This window comes from Rhipicephalus microplus, unplaced genomic scaffold, assembly GCF_043290135.1.
Source record: "Rhipicephalus microplus isolate Deutch F79 unplaced genomic scaffold, USDA_Rmic scaffold_48, whole genome shotgun sequence".
NCBI classification, from domain to species: domain Eukaryota; kingdom Metazoa; phylum Arthropoda; class Arachnida; order Ixodida; family Ixodidae; genus Rhipicephalus; species Rhipicephalus microplus.
The window spans coordinates 2,219,627-2,241,442 of record NW_027464621.1 but is presented as its reverse complement, the minus strand read 5'-3'; the positions used below and the strand labels follow the sequence as shown (position 1 = coordinate 2,241,442).

Sequence of the window (21,816 nt, the reverse complement as noted above, 5' to 3'; positions counted from 1 at the left end):
CCGTTCCCTGGCTGGGCGCCTCTCAGGAAGATCCAGAAATGTGTGCTCGAGACGCCGCTGTGGAATACCAACACAAAGCTGATAACGCTGGCGGCCCACTCTCCCGTCCGCTCGCTCCTTACTCTCGACCATTCGCTGGCTGGGCCTTCTCAAGGCGATGGCAGAAGCCGGTGAAGGCGAATGTCTGAGGTAACAGTGCCCTCTCTCAGCGCAAGAAATTGTGGGAATTGAGGCTAGCCCGCTGCCTTTGCGCGGGCTTTGCCACCTTTTCTGCCGTTCTCATGTCCCGACATGTCTCCCTTCCTCCGCTGTCTGCCGCGCAGGAAGAGCGGAGTGACGTTTAACCCCCTCACCCGGTTGCGTATGTTGACTGTGGCGCCGCGCGCGAAGTCTCCCGAGATGTTTTCGCGCGCTGCGTCGGGAGCGGGTAGATACTCTCCAGGACAGCAGACGGTAAGCCACACAATCTTTTCCGTCCGTCGACTCCCGTCGCTCGGGGATCGTTAGACTTCGCTGACGGCGCCTTGCGCCCGAGGCGAACGCTCACCTTTTGTTGCCCCGCTGCGTGCGCACGGCCGAGGGGTGGTACGGTGTCCTAGTGCGTGGCCTAGCTACGCCGACCCGTCTCCCTTCGAAGCCAACGCGAGCGCCTTTGCCCTCGCTCGAGCAACCGGGCCTTGGTCCCGGTGTCTCCGTGGATCACCTTTACCGCGGAGACGTGCTCATGGCACCCTGTGTAGTACTTTGTGCCCGTGGCGTGGATAAGCCTACTTGCTTTCCCGCCGCGCCTTTTTGCAACGGGCTGTACTGCGTTTGGTGTTGCCACAATAAAGTGTTGCGACTTTGAGCAGTATCGTGTTCTCACCACGGCGACGGTTAACGCGTGCCCTGCGGCTCGCTAAGACCGGACCCACGCTGGTGGCCGTACTCCTTCGGGATACGTGTACATTACACTGGCGCCCAACGCGGTATCAAAAGCTGTAGCTTTTGACTGCTCTTAGCGAGTCAGTTCGCCTGCGCGATTCGGGCTCGTCGCAACAAGGCTGCTTCGCGGGACTTTTGTCCGCTGTCCCTGTTAGCGGATGCCGCGTTGCACAAGGAGGCCATTGCCTCTATTGACAGGAACCCTTCGGCACCCGTCCGTGTCGGCACCCCCTATTGCGGTGACGACACGAGGCGCCTAGCTGCTCCCTTTGGAGATAGCGCGTCGCTTTGGAATGGGCCTCTTGCCCTACCCGAACGTTACGCACAAGCGCCTCCGACTGCTAATGCGCCCTTCGGCATGCATGTCGGCTTAGCGCTCGCAGTCGGTTCCCTGCGGAATTGACAGCGCGCAGGCCTTGGCCCTCACCGACTTTTGCCAGCTATCAGCTGTGCAACCGACACTTCGAACGCACGCTGAGCAGGCGCCTGAATTGTCGATGGTAGCCGCACCAAGTGCGCCTTGGGTTCGACAGCAGGCCAATCCCACAAGGAGCCTATTTTGCTCCTTGTGGGGATTGGCCTGCTGTTGCTATCATCCTGAAATGAAACTAACTTGGCACCAAGCTTGATTTAAGTTTCTTCTGAAACAAATTAGCAAAAAAAGTGGTGCTATTTTTCTAATTTTGACTCACAGGGAGTTTTTCTTCGAGTGCACCCTAGAGCTATCACGTTGGAAACATCTCGCTGCCATAGTACACCACTGGTTTTACTTTAATGAGGCTGCATGCTGAGATCACGCAAGAAACAGTGAGCTCAATCGTTAGTGGTTGCGACTTGTGAAAGGAAGTCGCCCCGAAATAACATACTTCTGTGTTCTTGTTTTAATTATGCTCATGTGTGCGAGGAGAATTCTGATGCCAAAGACATTTTGAAAAGCCAAACTTGAACTTATGTTTATTTTCTCACTAAATTATAATGGACAAAAAAAAAAAAAAAACAGTCGTGCTGGTATGAACTGATCAGTCTTCTAAAATAACCTTTGTTTGAAAATGTAAAAGTGCCAAGGTGGCTTTAGGTTCAGACTTGCTTCTTCTGCATGCAAAATTCTCATTCCCAGCATAAACAGGTAACCAGCTGGCGACATAGCATTGCTTGTCACTAGCACGTGATAGGGCCAACCATAGCTTCTTGCACAAGTGATGTAATTTTTGGATCAACTTTGCCGATTTATTGTGTATTGCACAATTCTAGTATGACATTAAGCCATTACAACTGGATCAAAAGACATGGGGTATGGGCATGTGTAAAGTGAAATTACTTTGCTTGACTAGAACCTTAGTCTAACATGGCCAATGAATAATGACTTGATTTAGTTAACAACTCACAAGCTATATTGTTTGATCATCACTCATCACTCTATGTTTATTTAGCGTAAACAGTAAAAAAAAGAGCGGGCAAAGTGTGTGCATGCATGCACGCGAGTTTTTTTTTTGTTCGATTTTTTTCCTGCTTCTAAATGAGCAGTCGTGCATTAACATGTGTGAATGTGTGACTGCCCATCTAGAAGCGGCAGATTGGCCGTGCAACCGCCGCGGCCAGGATCGAACACACAACCCGAAGGTTGCATGTTCGATCCTGGCCACGGCGATCGCACTTCAATGGAGGTGAAATGGTAGAGATCCGTATATTGTGTGATGTCAGTGCACATTTAAGAGCACCAGATAGTCGTAATTTCCAGAGCCCTCCACTACAGATATTCCTCATAATCATAGCATGGTTTTGGCATGTAAAACCACAGATATTTCTGAGTTGACTGGTGTATCAAGGCATCGATGCCATGAACGAAGCAAAAGCTCATGTGATGATGTCACCAGGATGTCTTTGATTAGCTAGCTATATTTGTGATGTGACAATGATGCCATTTCGACATCAGATTACATTACATTATCAGATAACATCATCACATGACATCGGTGCTTTCCGCAGCCTCTGTGATCGGCCCACATATCACGGAGGCAATGCAAGACCTGGGGAGGTGCAGAAAGCTTGCAGCACCTCCTATCCTGGAAGCAGCACAAAATGATGTTAGGTGCGAAAAGATTTCGGTGGGTAGTAGGGTAGGATCATTACATCTACTGTGTAGAAAAAGAAGTTTGCTATCACTTTGGTGTTGTCTTAGGTAATTGTTTAGAAAAAAGTGTTTTCTGTCGTGCTGATTTAACAAGCAGTGCCCTTTTTTTCCCGGTGTTCATCTGAGGAAGTGAAGCTAATCATGAATGCCATGAGCCACCTAAGGAACTTAATGCAGTGCCGTGTGTCATCTTGCAACTTCTTGCTTAAAAGGGGTTTATTGCAAAGTGCTTTACTTTTGCCTATGTGTCAGCGTTGTAAGAGAACTTGTTACGAGAACGTTTCACATTTAGCATGCTTAGAAAGCACCTATATAGCTAGTTCTGGAATAATGTGCGTGATGTAAATCTTCTAAAAAAGTAAATCAAAAATACCTTCTGCATGATAGTCAGACACTAATACCGTAAACGATTGCCAAGCGTCATTGAAGTAATTTAATTGAAGCCCATCAGAGATATTATTTAAACTTGTTGCAGTTGTTAAAGCACGTTCTGTGCTTTTGATGCGCTACATATTTTGGTATACACAATTGCCATGCAGTGCCCGAAAGTTTTATGTTGGTTATGTAAAAGGTTATATAAATTATGGGTCTTGTTCTGGTAGACTTGACGCTTTCAGGTAGTACGTGAGGAATTATTTATTGGTCAGTGGCCAGCTCGTAAAGGGATCACATGCAGGTTGCTAAATCGATTCATGGCCACGGCGGCAGCATTTTCGATGGGGCCCAAAATGCTCGGGGCCCGTGTACGTATATTTAGGTGCACGTTAAAAAGCCCCAGGTGGTCCAAATTTCTGGAACCCTGCTCTGCAGCACGTCTCATAATTGTATCGTGGTTCTAGGATGTTAAGCCTGAACAATTATTATTATAAGTAATTACGTGCTTCTGGGTGCTAGCAGGCAAAAGAGGTGTGTTCCACATTCACAATCATGGCGACGAGCGGTGCCAACGGGCAATAACATCTGCTTTTCTTTCCATGGCTTCATTGTCTGCTGAAGGTTATCGAGGCTGTGTCTAACGAATAAAAATAACCCTTTCAATAGTTCCTCTGTCATTCTGTATGATCATTATGTAGCACAAGCAGCATTGGGCAGTAACTAGTTAGTAGCGTGCTACTGGTAACTAGTTACTTTTTTCGGTAACTAGTTACTTTTAAATCTAAGAAACTTGTAACTCTAACAATGTTACTTTTTTATGCAGTAACTGTAACGGAAAAGAAATGGTGCCGTTTCTTTTGTTTTTATAAAAAGCCATCCAACAGGAATATTTGTCAGAGGGCCAATTTTAAGTGCTTTCAACTTATTCGAACTTTTTCTTTGCAATATCCTTTCCACCTTTCAGCTTTTAACTATAGGGCTCCCCTTGCAGTTTAGGAGAATATGTCATTAAAGGGACTGACAATTGATTTTTTTCGACACAGTGTTCTCCGGCGCGACCAAAAGCTTACCCTTCGCCGTGTTTGAAGCTGCAGTAGTTACTCCCAAAAGCACATTGTTATTTTATAAGCAGTATTTTTCGATTTGAAAGGCTCTGAACGCCGATGTGTTTTTGTGCGGCAACACTGAGAATTGATAGCGATGCCAGTAGCCCTTCTAGCGACTTGTGCATGAACACATGAGACGATGTGGCTTTATACAGCCTCCCTGTATTTGTACCACGTTGCGTGCCTGCACCCAACAAGGTTGATGCACCTGTGTCGTGGATGGCTTGTCTTGTCGTCGTTACTCCCTCGACACACGAGCCTAGTCAAGTCACTGCTCATCATTTCTGAGACCAAGTGTAGGTAAAACAAGTCACTCCAAAATTTTAGCGACTTGGAAACTGCGCGCACGGTTTCATGAGCATGTAGAGAAGTTGCTCAAGACGCTCTGATGAGCACGGGATCATTATGTCATGCGAAGCCGTCATCACTTTATTGCGCACTACTAATGCAGGCCTATAAGTACATTTTAATGAAGTAATACCTTTTACTATGAAGAAGCAAACTATATTTTATTACTAACAGGAAAATTGTTGACCACGTACACTAGTTTACGGTCATGTGACGGGGCAGCTCAGATAATAAAGTTTCCACCACCAGATGGCACCACAAGCTATTTTTGCGATTTTCAATGATTGATTGATTGATATGTGGGGTTTAACGTCCCAAAACCACTATATGATTATGAGAGACGCCGTAGTGGAGGGCTCCGGAAATTTAGTCCACCTGGGGTTCTTTAACGTGCACCCAAATCTGAGCACACGGGCCTACATGCGATTTTCAATGAAAAAAAAAAAAAAAAGATATAACTCCACTTCTCACGAGAAAAACAGGGTTGCTTTGAGTCACTATGAAGGACAATCTTTCCATTCTTGCAGTCATCTCATTTCATGTTCTGGGCAGTTGTTGGGCCCTTTAAGAGGAAGAGCTTTCATGCAGAAGAGTGTATTTGAAGTTTCCTTGTAAACTGCTTGTCGTAAATTAATCACGTTGCAACTAAACAGCTTCTTAAGTTCACGTTTTTCGAGGGGGGGGGGGGGGAGGAGATAGGAAGGCACATATACTATTGAGTTCAGATATATATATATATACACACACACACACACACACACACACACACACACACACACACACACACACACACACACACACACACACACACACACACACACACATATATATAGAGTTCAGATAACGACCCCACTTAAAATGAACTATACCTGCGTGACCGTGGAAATATACGTTATTTCAACGGCACAGAATCGCACTTACAGTGATTCTCTCTGATCGTTGCCGATCGGTTACAGCGAACGGAGTCTGCGCTCCGGTAACTTGCAGGAAAAAAAAACTTTCGACCATCGATAAGCCTCCAGCGAGCTGCCCATAGATTGTTATTGTTAACCCCCCCCCCCCCTCCCCCCGCTACACTGAATGCCCCGCATCGGCAGACAAGGCCCATGCTTTTCCCACAGCCACTGATATTTTGAAGACAGGTCTGCAAACCTGGGGTTTTGATGGCTAGTTTTTTTTATTGGCATCGGCGGCCTGGAGTGACCGGACCATTTGCTAACATCGTCAGCCACCTAATTGCTGTGTCGTTGCAGTGCACGTACTTGCACTACCCCACCGACTTTCATAATTCACGATTCGTTCCGTGTTTAGGACCTGTTCTCGCTCGCTTCACACTCGGCTCAGCATGCCCATTATTGAAGTCTGCGGATTCGCGCAAGTCCGCTGGTGCCACAATGCAATTCTTTGACCTCTGCGCAAGGAGACCGCTGTCCCAAGTTTTCCTACGCACGAGTAGCGGGTTTCGTGGACCCTGCAAGCAGCTATCCGACGTGCCTTCTTCCCGCATGTTTTAGTTTTCAAGGTCACCTTCCCGCCTTATGAATGAATGGTTCTTGAGAAGAGAAAAAGGGCACCTAGTTTCTGTTCACCTCTTGGGCGACACGGCGAAGTGCCTTGTAGAGGAGGGGCCTTGTAGGGGAGGGGGAAGGAGGGATTAAAAGAATAGTAGAAGGATATAGATAAAGAAGTAGAACAGGCAAGCAGGCATTTTTGTTTTATTTTTTCTTGAGGTTCTAGCTCTGTTCGTGGTGTGCCGGTAAAGCATTCCTTCGTCCCGTGCTCCTAGCTAGTATTATTTCACTGGTGGCTAGAAAACAGCAGTGCGTAATGGCTAAAAGACAAAAGGCTGTGAACTAGTGAAGCATTTTGTAATACTTTTTCTTCCTAACTGATTCTCTTGGACTTTGACTTAAAGGAGCACTGAAACGCTTTTTGAAGTAACCATGGAATGGATTCGCTAAAAGAGCTCGTCATTTCGTAACGAATTCAACGCTGCAAAAATTTTAAGAGTCCGTTCAGTACGAGTGGAGTCTCAAAGATTAGTCGCACTCTGCAAACTCATTCTCTTTTCTCTCATCCAGATGAAAGTGCTGGAAGCTAAGCAGGGAGGGATGGCAAGGGCAAAGAAAATATGTCAGGCGTGCCTCATGACCTTGAGCACTTTTCCTTCTTTTCATTTTTTTTTTCTTCTAATACGTGGCTTTTCCAGTGTGATAGTGCGCGCACGCACGTGGACAAGTTGCAGTCTTTTGCGGCGATCCCTGTAACGACCGAGCACCATATTTAAATCATCCAAAGGCTGATAGATGGCCTTCTACGAGTGATTTTTGAAAGTCTTTCGTGATTTGTCGAAAGAAGAGAAAGTAATTTTAGCTGACTTTGATCATTTATTATGAATGCCAGGCCGCATGCTGTGCTATAAGATTTGGCTCGCATATTCTTGGGAGTCTCCACTACTGATCAGCAGTGTTTTCTAACCATGCTCAAAAGTGTTGCAGGGCCCCTTTACAAAAGCTTGGAGTAGATGGTCTGCTATGCCTATACAGATGTGAAAACTGGGCCATGAAATAACATTTCAGTGCAAAAGAAGCCCTAGAATTTGCCGACTATAAACCCCACCCACCACCGGCGATCGCCATGTGTCCATGGCGCATGTGCCATCACTTGCAACAAGGAGCGGAGCTGTTTTCTACCAATGTTTCAGCTGCTGCAAATCATTCAATTTCAGATCCAAATTGAATAAAGTTAAATTATCTCAATTTTACGTGCAGCTGATCAACAATATCGTTTGCCGAAATGCAGAAGCTCGCAGGGCTGGCAGCTTGTTATACCCTAGCTTGAGAATGCACCAGTGTTGCCAGGCTCTCGGGCCACTCGCATGTTTATAGAAGTATTCAATTACATGTTAATTCCTCGTTAACTCAAAGCCACCGAATCCGGCAAAAATTTTGAGATAAGCGGTATTTCGAGTAAAGCAATACGCCGAAGATGTTTGCCCAGGTCACTGCGAAAGAAAAGCCATTGTTGTGTAGAAAAGGCCCATTGCACTAGAGCTACTGTAGTAAAGGCACAAGAATTTGCAGGAACAAAGAATTTATTACCGAGGACCAAAAAACTGCATGATGCTCGCCTGTTTCGCATTCGGTCCGAGAAAGGCGTTTTCCAGTTGCTCAACACATCGCATGAGCCTTTGGTCACCACCGCTGCATTCGACCTTGTTGCGGAGATAGCGTGGCATGTTACGCGTTTGTGTCATCGTAGGCACTTCTTGGGGCTCTTTCTCTTCTGCGTGGTCATCTGCGTTGTTCACGGCCATCTCAACGATATCCACGTCTGACAGCATACCGCTAACAGGGACGTCCGCATCGTAAAGCACGTACTTCTCAAAGGCAGTCTGCTGTCCTCAATATCGCTCACGCAGCTGGTTGCCTTGCGCACTTCACTACACAGCTCATCACAGCAGCTAAATTCCGCGCCAATGTCTTCTTCAATCAATGCCGGGGCGCGAGCAAACCTTGCATGAGCGAAGCAGTTGGCAATCGCCAGCGGGCGTATTTGGCGCCAGGCTTCGGCCATCAAATTGACTGCACCCAGGGCTGAGACAGCTGCGCATATTGCGCACTTTTGATACATTTTCGTTTTTTTGTGCCAAGCTGCTGCAAAAGCATAAAAATATCGAAAATTGTGCTGAACTGCGCCAAAACAGCCTCGAAAGCTTGAATTTTGATGCGAACCTCAGCTTCAGTGGGGAAAAGAGGCCGAGTTGACTAATAAGACGCCCCCAATTGTGTTTTTTTACTTTGCACCTTTCTGGTGTGAAAGCTCCCATACATGGTGCTGCCATAATCTCTTATAAAGTGTTGTAAATATGCATGACCCCGCAAAAATGTGCTGCCGTTCATCAAGCGTGCTGCTTCTAATAGCTAGGCTGTGTGTTTGGTGCCTCTACTGTTGCCTAGCGAAAACTACAGAGTCAAGCGGCGAGCATAGCGGAACTGACTCTCAGGTTCTTTGTTGTGCGTAGCGCGTTCCTCCGGTCGCTACAGTTTTCATGTCGACACCGCTCCATGCGGTCACTATACGCGTGCGCGTTTGCCGCGAGTCCTAATCGCATGCATGCGATTTCTTAGCGACAGGGACAAACTTGCTGTCGTATTTCTCTGCAGGCGACGCGTCTCCTGGATGTTCTGGCGCGTGCACATTTTCAAAATGGGTGCTGTGGGTGACAAAATGCATCTAATGCATTCCCGGTTTATGCCCATTACCTATTAATTTATTTAGACTAGCGAGTTCTCATTGAATTTAAAAAAGCCATCGCACACGTAATCCGCACATCTGTGTCCGCAGGTAGAGAGACTTGGTTCACGGCCACCGGATAAAAACACTTTGTTTTTTACCCAGCGATCGTGCTTGGTTATTTGTGAAGCCGTCATGACAGAACGCGCTTTCAAATCATTGATTGATATGTGAGATTTAACGTACCAAAACAACTATATGATTATGAGAGATGCTGTAGTAGAGGGCTCCGGAAATTTCGACCACCTGGGGTTCTTGAACGTGCACTAAAATCTGAGCGCACGGGCCTACAGCATTTTCGTCTCTATCGGAAATGCAGCCGGCGTAGCTGGAATTGGATCCCGCGACCTGCGGGTCAGCAGCCGAGTACCTTAGCCACTAGACCACCACGGTGAGGCTCGTTCAAACCATGTTAAACGATATTATCAGGAACCTCGTCGCTTTATCCGCGACTCATGACCCATCAGTGACCACATGGCACAGTTTTCATGAACGGTGATTTGCCACTGCTCCATTTTGTAATCCAAGCTCGCAACGAGCCTTTGCGAGGCGTTGCTGCATGCCGGCTCTGGGCTACCTGAGCTTTTAGACTTAGCTTTATGTTTGATTGGTGTTTCAGTCGGCGGCTGTTCCGCAGTGTGATTTTGTTTTCTTTCTTTTATTCTTTATTTGCACTAAAATCGGCCTCTGTGCATTTGGTGGTTGGCTTGCGTGGACACGAATTCATTACCAGCATTGCGATTCGAGTTTCTACATTGATGGTGATGACCTACGATTTAAAGAAAAATAGAACTGGCCAACGTGGGCTGTAGTAATAACACGTGGTTGCTCCTGTCGAGGTGTTATCAGTACCAATTGCGTATCACATAGCTGCCTGACAAGGTGGATAGCAAGCGGCTGCGACCCTGGGAATTTCAAATTCAGCCTTCACGGCCGTGTTTGCCACGTATAGTAAGAGCTAAGCATTTGCACAATGTCCTCGTTTCCTGTTGGAAGTGGACTTTGCCTTCTTCCCTCCTGGTCAAGATTTCGAGATATACACTGTCCCCTCTGAAAAACGTTTCAAGAAGGGGCAAATACATGGCACCTATGATGGGTTAATGCATGGCGAAAAATTGTTTTAACTTAACTGAGATTTCAACATATGCGAGTTCGAGTCAACGAGGGTTTACTGTACAAGTTAAATATTTGACCAAATGTGCTGAAATTTTGCCAGCTGATTACAATCGAAAATTGGGTGTCATAGCCTGTTCAAAGGACACTAAAAAGCAAAATCATTTTTCGCGTATTAATGAAGTACACTTTCAGAAACCCCAAAACACCACTCTTTCCGCGAGACGATGCTTGGAAAACGAGAAAACGCGCGAAAATAAAATGCAAATGGGGACACCACCTTGAGATTCCTGCACAAAACACCTGATGTCATAATTTTTGAAAACGTCTACTGGGTCCTACATAGCTTCTAATCGATAAAATTAAAGTACATTGTCATCTGTGGGTACCATTGACCTAGCATACGAAGTTTCAGAAAATCGCGTCTAGACAATGTCGTGAAAATGCGAAAACTACATCTTGAAATTTCTTATGTCATATATTTCGGTGCAAAATTTTAAAGTGAACCTTCAACCTTGATTTTCTCCGCCAATAGTGGACTTATAACAGTGAAACTTATGGCATTAGAGTTCTTAGTGTGCAGCTTATCAATCTAAGCTGAGTCATTGTTTCTCTTTAGTGTCTCTTTAGCACATGTAGTAACAAAATTACAAACATTTCTCCTCCTGTGCAAGTGGCATCCTGAGCACACACTGGCAAAAAAAAGAAAAAAAAAAACACAGGACGTCTATTAGTCCATTAGTCACACATGTCCTTGTAAACGTTTTCAGAAATTCCCCTCCCCCTTTTGCTTCTGTTCATGAGGCAGCATCGTCACATTGTTTAGGTCAAAGCTATGACTTGGTCAGCAGAGTTCAACAAGCTCCATCTGAGAATGTGTTGCGTGTTTGACTTTCCTTTCTTGGTCTCTTGCTGCTTGTTTCGCCAGTGTAATTTATGTTGCTTCGCAATACCTGCATCATACCTGTAGATGATCCCGCACTGATTGTCCACAGGTTTGCGGTCTTTGAATTTCGCGAACACGTGTCCCAACAGTTTATATGCTCAGCGTACCCAAAGCTTTCTGAGTAGGCTCTGGTACACCCTACAGAACATAGGGTATCAATCGATGTCAATGGTCAATGGATGTCATCTTCCCTTGTTAAGCACTTTCCGTACCTCTTTGTACGTTTTTATTTAAATGTATCATTTGGCATGTAATGCATTATTTATTTTGTACGGTGTAGTAAAATCAACTATGTTACTTTTTCACTGTAATTGTGACGAGTTACCTTTGGAAACTCGGTAACTGTAGCACTGTTCCTGTTTACTGGTAATGTGTCCGGGACTAAGCACAAGACATAAATATTCACACATATTTTTTTTCCCTGCAGGTTTATGTTGTCATAGAGGACAACTATGCTTATGTTTTGCTTGAGGAATACACTAGGCAAAATAGGGTGAACACTATTACTGTAATAAAAAAAGATGCTCTGTACCTTTCTGAAAAGGAACCCAAGAAAAAGGTAAGTGTAAGCCTGAGATCTTAATGATTCATTGTTACAGCAGGATTAGTTCGAGTAACGTATAAGTAAAAATGTAATAAATAAATCTGGCATATGGTATAAGCATAAAAAAATAGCATTTAATTCCTTGTTTAAAATCTCAGTGCATGAAATTTTCCATTTTTTTTCCTTTATTGTAGGCATCTGTGCTTCTTGGTGAGCCCCACTTTAGTACAACCATTCTACCTTGGGACAACTTGAAATTCTGGTTCCGAAAACATTCCCTGCAACACCTCTTGTGCACTCCAAGTGAGCTCGTAACCATTCCTCAAGGCTTTTCCTTGAAGGCGGTGGGTGTCAACTTCAAAGACCTTTGGAAAATAAAAGCTCCTGTGCATGCAGTTGAAGGCTTCGATTTGAGCTCATTTGACAAGCTGATTCAGGTAAGTTGATGCCAGCAGTGTGCTTGCTCAATCAATTTTCAATAATTTGGCGCTAGTGGCAGCAGTGTAATTGGTTCAGTTATCTAGCTTGTAGCACGAGCAAGTGGCAAGAACTTAAAAGCCCTCTACTGAATAAGTTGAAAAATTTAGTAGTAAGACGGTAAGTTGGGCCAGTTAGGATGCATCGTGAACTTACAGCGCAACACCAGAAAAAATACAGGACAGGGAAGGAGCAAAAAAGGAAGAAAAGACGGCTGCCAGTACCTATATATATACTTTTCACCCCGTGTTTTTCCAATAAGCAACAGTTGTGAGCCAGCGCCGTCTTTTCTTTCTCTTTTGCTCCTTCCCTGTCCTCTATTTTTTCTGGTGTTGCGCTGTAAGTTCACCATGAAAAATTTAGTCCTAGGTGTAGTGTGTGCCCAAATTAAACTCGCCCACTTTTTATCGTGTAAAAAAAGCAACAACAATGGCATAAGTGTTTCTATTGAAAGGGCAAGTGAAATGTATATGCAATTCTTTTTGCAAAAGAAACATATCAATATGCATCAGGTGCAGGACTCATGAGCAAAACTATTCAGTTGCGGAGGCAATTGGTGGTCGCACTTCAGTTGTCTGGGTGGGGCCTTTCCTCTGTTTTGTCGTAGCTGACCGTAAGGTTTATAAGTGTTTGCACAGTTGTTATTGAAAGCACTTTTAGAATGCAAGAACTGATATATTTTGACACAACATTTCAAACTGATACTTAACGACATTTCATGCCATAATGTAAAAGCAACCTGAACTCTTTCACAGTATGAAAGAAATTGGAAGCAAAAGAACAACTTCAGTGCTGATTACTGTATTTACTCGCATAATAGGCCACATTTTAAAACCCGGCTCTTAGTTCTGGGTGCGCCTATTAATCGAGGTAAAATTTCTGACTACAGCATAGACCATTGACAAGGTACTTTGCAGAAGTCAAGAATGTCTGCACTAAAGCCGAAACAACTTTGTTCAGGCTACACTAGCACAAAACGAGTTGAGCATACAGTCTCAAGTGTCCGAGAATCGAGGCATAAGCGATTCGGTATGCATTGAAATTTCTAAAAATTGACATAAAAAACCCATGTTGCCAACGAAACAAACACGAAAAAAAAGCTACGGAAAAAAAGCACCATCGCGGAAGTTCGCCGATTATGTTTCAGGCCACGTAGATTATGCGCATTTTCACAACCGAACTTTTGTATGCTCAACGGTACCCATAGTTCCATTTCATAGCCTCGCACCAGGTATCCAAGACATTGCAGTTGAATAGCGAAACACCATTCGAGTGTCACAAGCTCCACCCAAGCCACCTTTTCTTCAAGTAAAGCCGCACAAAACCATAATTTTGATAGACAGCGACCACCACCAAAAAGCACCAACAGTGAATAGGCCTAGCCTACAATTCGGCATGTCGCAGGAAGTTTCTGCAAGACACCATGAAGATTCGGCGTTGATAAGATTGCACTTAAGCGCTGATCCAAGAGCAGCACGTGTGATATAACTTCCATGTTTGCAGCCAGGGAATTAACGGCGACAAAAGTCCGCCGAGCTTGTGAAAGTCTGCGCAATGGCAGCAAAGGCGAAAGCTCGCGTCAGAAAGCCGAAAAGCTTTTAAATTTGCTGATGAAGTAGCAAACACCATAACAATGACGCTTTTCCCGACAAGAAGCTTAACGCGTATTTGGCAAGGACGTGATCACACGTTTCATGCGGAACGCATGCGGCCAGGCTAGTAGCTGGAGCCACGCGGGTGCTGGTGCATAGGTTGTTCCGACACCAAGCAACCACCCTTCTTCCTCACTTGGCAAGCCCTTGCAGCTGGCACAGCGCTGCGCAGTTTTTTTCTCACTTCAGTTAACGTATGAGGGTGTCCAAGTGCAAGTGTTCAAACACGATTAAAAAGCTACTGATCACAGCCAAGTTCGGGGTGTGCCTATTATGCGAGTAAATACGGTAAATATCAAACAGTCCTTGCTACCTGTTACATGTTTTGTCGCAGTAAAAGAAAACTTTTATTAAACAATATTCACGGATCTTGACTGGATGCCTCAATACCAAACAGTAATTGCCATGTTGCTATCTTAGCTGGGTGTGATGTGAAAAAATAAAATTCTGAGGTTTTATGAGCCAAAATTATTCATTCATTATAGGACACACCATGATGTTCGCAACCAATATGCTTCCACAGTTTGTGCCACTTGGCATACATGACTAGTAATCACCGATGTGCTGCTCATGGCAAAGCTGATCATGTGTCTACATCCTCCAGGGAATCAAGGCTATCTAAAAAAAAAAAGCTTTGAACGTGCCTTCGCTTTGCAACAAACTGACAGTGTGAACAATTTTCAGTGCTATCTCAACTCTACTTCACACGTAGATTCAGTAGGGGTGGGTCTAGGTGTACTGCTCGTAAGTTGACGTGGACACCTCTATTAATTCGATTGATTGCAACAAAAAAATATATGTCAAAACTACAGTGCATGGAACTGCATAAGCACTAGCCTTTGAAGTATTTAGTACCGAGTTCAACCATTTCAGAATGCTCAGTCAATAACCGATGATCCTGTGGAGCCGCAGCCACTGTGGGAGTATCCATGCAAAGCTGTCACACAAGAGTTTGTAATCATCCAGATTGACATGAGGAATGACCCTGAAGCAACGGGCACTATATCATGTGATGGAGAGGTGCCTTTTGAAAGGTAAGGATCTTTTTAATTGAAATTAAAAGTAAAATACTGGTGAAGATGGCCAGTTTTCTTTGACCTCCTCATGTTAAGAAAATTGTGCACATTCGTTGTGGCTCTAACACAGAATCCTGTTTTAAGTATGTATCATTTCTTTATCTAGCTTTTCTTAAAACAGTTATTACTATTTCAGTGTGTAAATGGCTGTGTTTTTCAACAAAAGATAATTCATTCACTGCGAGGATATAATTAGGGCTGCTTTTGTGTTATGTTTTAGAAGATGCCAGCATACATAATCATAAAACTGTTTTTATACCTCTGGGTGTTCGTATTTACAGGGTGGAAATGCTGCACCATTTGTGCTACATTGCGCTAATCTGCTTCCATGCCATCTTGGGAGCTTTCATGTACTGCTGTTGTCTGCAACGTGGTGTGCAAATGCGAGCTCTTATTGCCTGGCGCACCTCCTGTAACATTGATAATAATGCAAAAAACTTTTAAATGACTTAAGCTGTAAGTGTGAAACAAACATTGAGTGCAATATCAAACTATTATAATATTATATGAAGTATGGAAAGTCAGTAACTTTTGGGTTCGATCTTGCATAACTCTCTAAAACGCTGATGTAAGCAAATATGGCCGGTCCTGGGAGCGCAATTTTCGTGGTGCCTGTCATCTTCATGCGAAGTAAGTGGACGGTTTGCTGATGTGTGTCAAGATGGCACGCACATTAGCGCTTGCAACCATGCCCTTATTATCAGTGTTCACTGCTGCTGCTTGAGCGATGCTTCCCTTTTCTCCGGCTTCCTTCATGCTCCTTTTTCCGACGAAAGACTGACGAGGCTTTTCCTCTCTGCTCGAAGAGCCATTGACGGCAGGCATCGCTTGCAGGGTGAGGCAGTGTCATTGCATGCACCGTTCATGCTACAGAGATAGCCGCCTTCTTTTATCTCTGCTTCAGCAGTGTTTGTTCCCAGCACTTGCGCACTTCCATTCATGCATAGAACATACGATGTATGGGGCAATTTGGTCACTTAGGACTTGTGGGGAAAATGATGGTGACATTAAAAACCCACTGAGAGTGTATACTTGTGCTACTTGTAGATGTCAGCAACAGTTCTGTTTGATCAATGTGAAAATTTAAGAAGCGTCTCTGAAGCATAGTTGGGTTTAGCTATGCATTGTGCTACTTATCTTAATTTTTCTCTTGGTCTCATTAGTTGTAGCACTTCAATGATGGGAGCATAAATTTCCTAAATTGAATTTTATAGTCTCCTTGGGCTTAGAATGAATTTAGGATTAATTAGTATATATCTAGTCGACAGTTATTCGTGTCAGCTGTGGCGTTTTATTGAACGGACTGCCTACCATGGCTTATTGTTTTTCGGTTTTGTGTTCACATGGAAAGCATAATATCAGAAGTGTCCAACCCTGCAGGGGTTTTTCAGGAAAGCGAGTAAACATTTTCAAAAGTAATTTTTCAATCTGCATTCTGTCATTGTCTATTAGTGTGAAGATGCCTGTGAACACTGGGTACTGCACGTGATTACAATGGTTGGGCTGGTGAAAGTCAATAACTAAAACCACATGCAGTTTTTGCATCTTGAATTACGTTTGTTTTAATAATAAAATGATAAAATACTAGTTTATAACTCATAAACTGCCATATAAAGTATTACTGCATTTTTTCAATATTTTGTTAAGTTAGCCCGACGAAAAAAAGGCCCTTGCGGTGTTACAGCATGAGCCTTTATGTTTACAGCTCATAAACTGCCATATAAAGTATTACTGCATTCTTTAAACATTTTGTTTAGTTAGCCTGAAAGAAGAAAAGGCCCATGCGGTTTTCTAGTTGTGTTTAGATGTTTTAAACATTTTCTTGTTCCTTCTGAATGGCACAGGCCGCCGTGCTCACGTTTTTCCGCAGTAGGCAGGCAGGCAAACGCGATGCCTGCAGCGCCACCTGGTGCTTCTTCTAACAAGCGAGGGAAGAAAAAACGCGAAAATTACTCCCGACGCCAGAAAAAGCTACCAAAAGTGCATAAAATTTAATTTTAAATTTTACATACATTCAAACCTTGCAATAAATGCGGTGTTAAAATATAACTTTATGACGAATTTTTTTATATAACGAGCATTCATTTGCGTGTAAGATGAAAATTTGTTACTAAGAGGTTTGAGGGTACTTGTCACTGGTCCCATTGATAGGGAGGCAATCGCCGGGCGGGCTGATTCCTAAAGCAGTATTGCCCCCACCCACCCCTAACGCACCATGAAAGCACGGACAATTTAGGGATGGTCCTTTTGGTGTGCCAGCGAACGCAAGCTGTGGTCCGAAGAACGAGGCAGAGCCGGGAGTTGATAGCAAAACAAAAATATATTCTCGGATAAAGCACAACGAACAACACACAGACGTGTACACTCAGCAATCATCGAATACAATACGACATCACTCACAATGGACTAAGAGAGACATTGAGGGCAAGTGCTTGTCTTTGTTAATTACAAAAAATATATATTATTTATAGTTTTAAAGCTCATTTTACATTGTAAGCAAGACAAACTCAGATGATGCATGTGGGCACGTCTGAATAATAAATTTATTCACACTTTTGATACATCTTCGTATATCTACTCATTTTCTAATTGCCGACAGCACAAAATTGTTCTCTATTTCTAGTCACTTTTGTATCATGTTTTATTGCATAAAACTGTTCTCAGTAGTGTAAGAGCATTGTTTACATAGGCAAATAAAATCTGTTTGCAACATGCCATGGTTTCCTGTTGTGGGTACACGAGCTAAATGGCAGTGCTGCGTTAGCCTTGCGTGTGTCTATTTGCCATTAAGTACCGAACAATTGTGCAGTAGTAATAAGCTGCACCAAGTGTAATGAGTTTTGATTTTCGCCTGCTCCAACTGATCGAAAACACAAATTTTTGTGCTACAGAACTGCTATAAAATGCTTATGTAGCTGCTCCTAAATTTCTTCAAAAAATCCTTTTGCTCTGAAAATTGCTCCAAATCTTAGATTTGCTGGACCACCACTGCTAGATTTCCTTGCAGGCCCGTAGCCAGGCACACTAGCAGATCAGAGCATAGTCTTGTATAGTATAGTGCAGCAACCGATTCTGAAAGAGAAGTGAGCATGAGGGGGAGGTGTCTGATGTTGAGAAAAAACTACCAGGGGGAGAGGCTAGCCCTCTCCCCCCTTGGTAGTCTTCTTTCAACATCAGACACCTCCTCCTCCTCATGCCCACTCAGGCTTCGACATCCTTTTTCACCACTCTCCATTACTCCATTACGCATTGCTTTCTCCCTCTGATCTATTCACTTTTCCTCTCATCTGCTACACTCGGTAGTAAAGCTTGGTTAACTCCTGTGGTGCTTACACAACCAAGTTCTTACACTACACAGCCTTACTCCAAGCCTAAAATGGCTCTGCTGTAAATTCTTTCTTTTCAAAAACACCTCCATCTCACTTTGAAGCCTGCAGAATGTGGTAGTTTACTCTTACGACAGCTTTTAAACTTTAAAAAAAATTTTTGATGAAGTGTTTTATCACTTTCACAGCAATGAAGATGAATGCAACGGAGTTGCGCTGTGGGCCGACTTTGTACTGGACGACTCAAACACCATTACATTTGGTCCTGCAAAAGCTATTGTGCCTGGACATGAAATAGTTTGGGACCGCTTTTCTCGTCAAGGAGTGTATTTTTTGAACTGCACCAAGCTAAAGCCTAAAGTTCTCAAGTGGAGCTTCAAGTTCGATGTTTCAAAGGACTTAACGAACTTCGATGTTTCAAGGGACTTAATGAACTTCAACTTTGATGTGCAGTGAATTTACATGTGCACTGACCAGTTGACTGTTTTTGTGGCTATGGTATCTTGCCTGCCATGGTGTGAATTTCGTTTTATTTTTTTGAACAGCAAGTTGGACACTGCTAATATTTTCAGCAAGGTGCACTGTTTTCGCTTTGGACAAATTGACTGTGTCAGGTCTGAAGTGTCTTAAGTTATTTTCAATAATAAAAGTCTCCCATCTCTGTGTCATGCCTTCTAATTTTTCATCCAGACATCAAAAGAATAAAATTACCTTCCCGCCGAGGCATTGTTTCTATCTGACCCAGCCATTTTCAAACACATCTCAAGCCGTTTTTCCATAGTTGTATAAAACCCCTTCATGTTGTATTGTACAGCGTATCTCGAAGTACGGCCACTAGCGTGGGTTTGGTCTTAGCGAGACGCAGGGCTGCGTTCGGACAGCCAAGGCGCCTAGCGCAGCGTGGCAAGTACACAGTACTGCTCTCAAACAAGTTGCAACACTTTATTGCCTGTGGCAACACCAAAAACGCAGTACAGAGCCCGTTGCAAAAGGGGCGGTGGAAAAGCAAACGAGGCTTATCCGCGCCACGGGTGGAAAGTACAACACAAACGGTGCCGCGAGCACGTCTCCGTGGGCAAAAGGGATTCACGGTGACACGCCGCTGAGGGAAATGGGCCCCCGCGACTATGCTGCGTTGCTCTCATGATCAGGGAGAACAGAGCCCGATCGCTCCAGCGAGAGCGAAATCCGCTTGCGTTAGCTTCGAGAGGTACGGGTCAGCGTAGTAGGACCACGCGCGAAGACACCACACCGCTATTCGGCCTAGCGTTTAGAAGGGGCAACGAAAGGTAAGTGGGCGCAAGGCGCTGTTGACAAGTCCGAGCGAGCTCCAAACAAAAGAAGCCGACGGACGGAAAGAACACGTGTGCTCACTTTTTGATGTCCTGGAGAGGTGTGTGCCTGACTCGACGCATGTGCGCAAAACGTCCTGAGTGGTTCAAGCGCAGCGCTACAGTCGACATTCGGGTGAGAGGGGTTGAAGTTACTCCCGCTCCCCCGGAGCCAACGGACCGCGGAAAAGGGCAGAGTCGTGTTAGGACATGAGAATGGCAGAAATAGGTGACACAGCCCGCGCAATGGCGATGGGCTAGCCTCAATTCATCTCCTGAATTTGCCCATAGGTAACCAGCGCTGGAGTTTCCACGGCAGCCCTGGCGGTCAAAGTGCCCACATCTGAGCTGCTCCCGCAGATGAGAGTGGCGGCTAGTAGAGGCAGTGTGGGCGTGCATCGCTGTAACAAAACCAAAGGGCACTACTGGCAGTACTGCTGCATATTCAAGTGCAACAACATGTAGAAAGGGGGAACACATATCCATCTACATTTTTTTTCTTTTTAATCATATCAATCATGATTGATATCGCCGCGGCGATGCATTCAAGTGGTCAGGCGGGCAAGGTATGCTCTCGCTTTCCTGTTTGTATCGATGTCGGGCTGGTTTCTACACCGAATGGCGTGTGTCTGCTATATTTATTCAAAAGCGAAGATGGCCACCAGTGGAAACCAGGTCCAACAGTCGAATTAAAACGGCGTTTTGCCGAAAATAAAATGAGCGTCTTATGCAGCGTACGGCATAATTATTTTTAATCTGGCCCGCTGAGTGTTGAGTCGTGCACCTTAGGACCAACAGTTTCTCATACATACGCAAATCTGACCACCATCACCGAGCTACATCTGGTGCCACCTCATGAAGGATATTGTCGCGCGTGAACAAGAGGGACTTCAGGTAAAGAATACCGCGTAGTCACAGAGGCGCAGGTCAGGGACACCACAACCAAAAAACAAAAGCCTCGGCGAGAGCGCGCTAGCCCAACAACTTCTTCCTCGTTTTTCTCCTCGATGCGGGCTCGTGCTCGCCGCAGTTCATGGCCAGGTGGCATTATTCCCCCACTGAAAAAAAAAGCATCGCCCCGATGCTCGCGCGAATGGTAGTGGATAAGCGGAAGTAAAGCAGACATGCACACTGTGGGCACACTTAAGAAAAAAAACAACAACAAAAGAACAAGGCTGAGACACGGTCCCACTAACGTACGAAGTACGGCTTGAGCCGTACAACGTGAACAATCTCTGGGTAGTGCTTTCGACGCTGGGGTGACATGGTTCCATATGGAACCACCTCATAATTCACGTCACTGATGCGACGCACTACTTTGTAGGGTCCAAAGTAGCGACTCAGGAGCTTTTCGGACAACCCTTGGCGGCGAACCGGAGTCCATACCCAAACTAGATCTCCTGGGTGGTATTCGACCTGTCGATGGCGAAGATTGTAGCGGCGTGCATCTGCAGTTTGTTGTTGCGTGATATGCAGGCGTGCCAACTGTCGAGCTTCTTCGGCAAACTGAGCAAGCTGCTCAGCGTCAGGTGTGAGCGACCCGTCGTAATCGTGTGGCAACATAGCGTCCAACATGGTCTGGACCTCACGCCCATAGACGAGACGGAACGGTGTGAATCGTGTCGTTTCTTGGATGGCAGTGTTGTAGGCGAATGTTACGTATGGAAGGACCTGATCCCACGTCTTGTGTTGAACGTCTACATACATGGACAACATATCGGCGATGGTCTTGTTAAGTCGTTCCGTCAGGCCGTTAGTCTGCGGATGATACGCCGTCGTCTTGCGATGGCTCGTGAAGCTTAGCTTGAATACATCGTCAATGAGCTGAGCCGTGAAAGCTGTTCCGCGATCAGTGATGACGCAAGACGGGGCGCCATGGCGAAGAACGATCTGTTCGACGAAAAACTGGGCAACGTCGGAAGCTGTAGCTCGTTGCAGGGCTCTTGTCTCGGCGTATCTCGTTAGATAATCTGTCGCTACAACTATCCATTTGTTACCGGCAGATGACAGAGGAAACGGCCCCAGTAAATCCATGCCTATTTGATCGAACGGCGACCTTGGTGGTGTGATTGGTTGCAGCAGGCCTGCAGGCTTCAGTGGCGGAGATTTGCGGCGTTGACATTCACGGCAGCTTTTCACATATCTCTTGACGTACATAGCAAGTCTCGGCC

The 21,816-nt window shown here is 45.0% G+C and overlaps 1 protein-coding gene across 1 annotated transcript; it reads left to right on the top strand.

Moving 5' to 3' along the window:
- The first annotated feature begins 2,698 nt into the window (after positions 1 to 2,698).
- Positions 2,699 to 18,977, top strand: LOC142788221 (protein arginine N-methyltransferase 7-like). Its single transcript, XM_075884797.1, has 5 exons — positions 2,699 to 3,029; positions 11,667 to 11,798; positions 11,978 to 12,220; positions 14,786 to 14,946; positions 18,503 to 18,977. The coding sequence occupies exons 1-5, from the start codon at positions 2,889 to 2,891 to the stop codon at positions 18,768 to 18,770; spliced, it is 945 nt and encodes a 314-aa protein (XP_075740912.1). The 5' UTR covers positions 2,699 to 2,888; the 3' UTR covers positions 18,771 to 18,977.
- Positions 18,978 to 21,816: the final 2,839 nt, after the last annotated feature.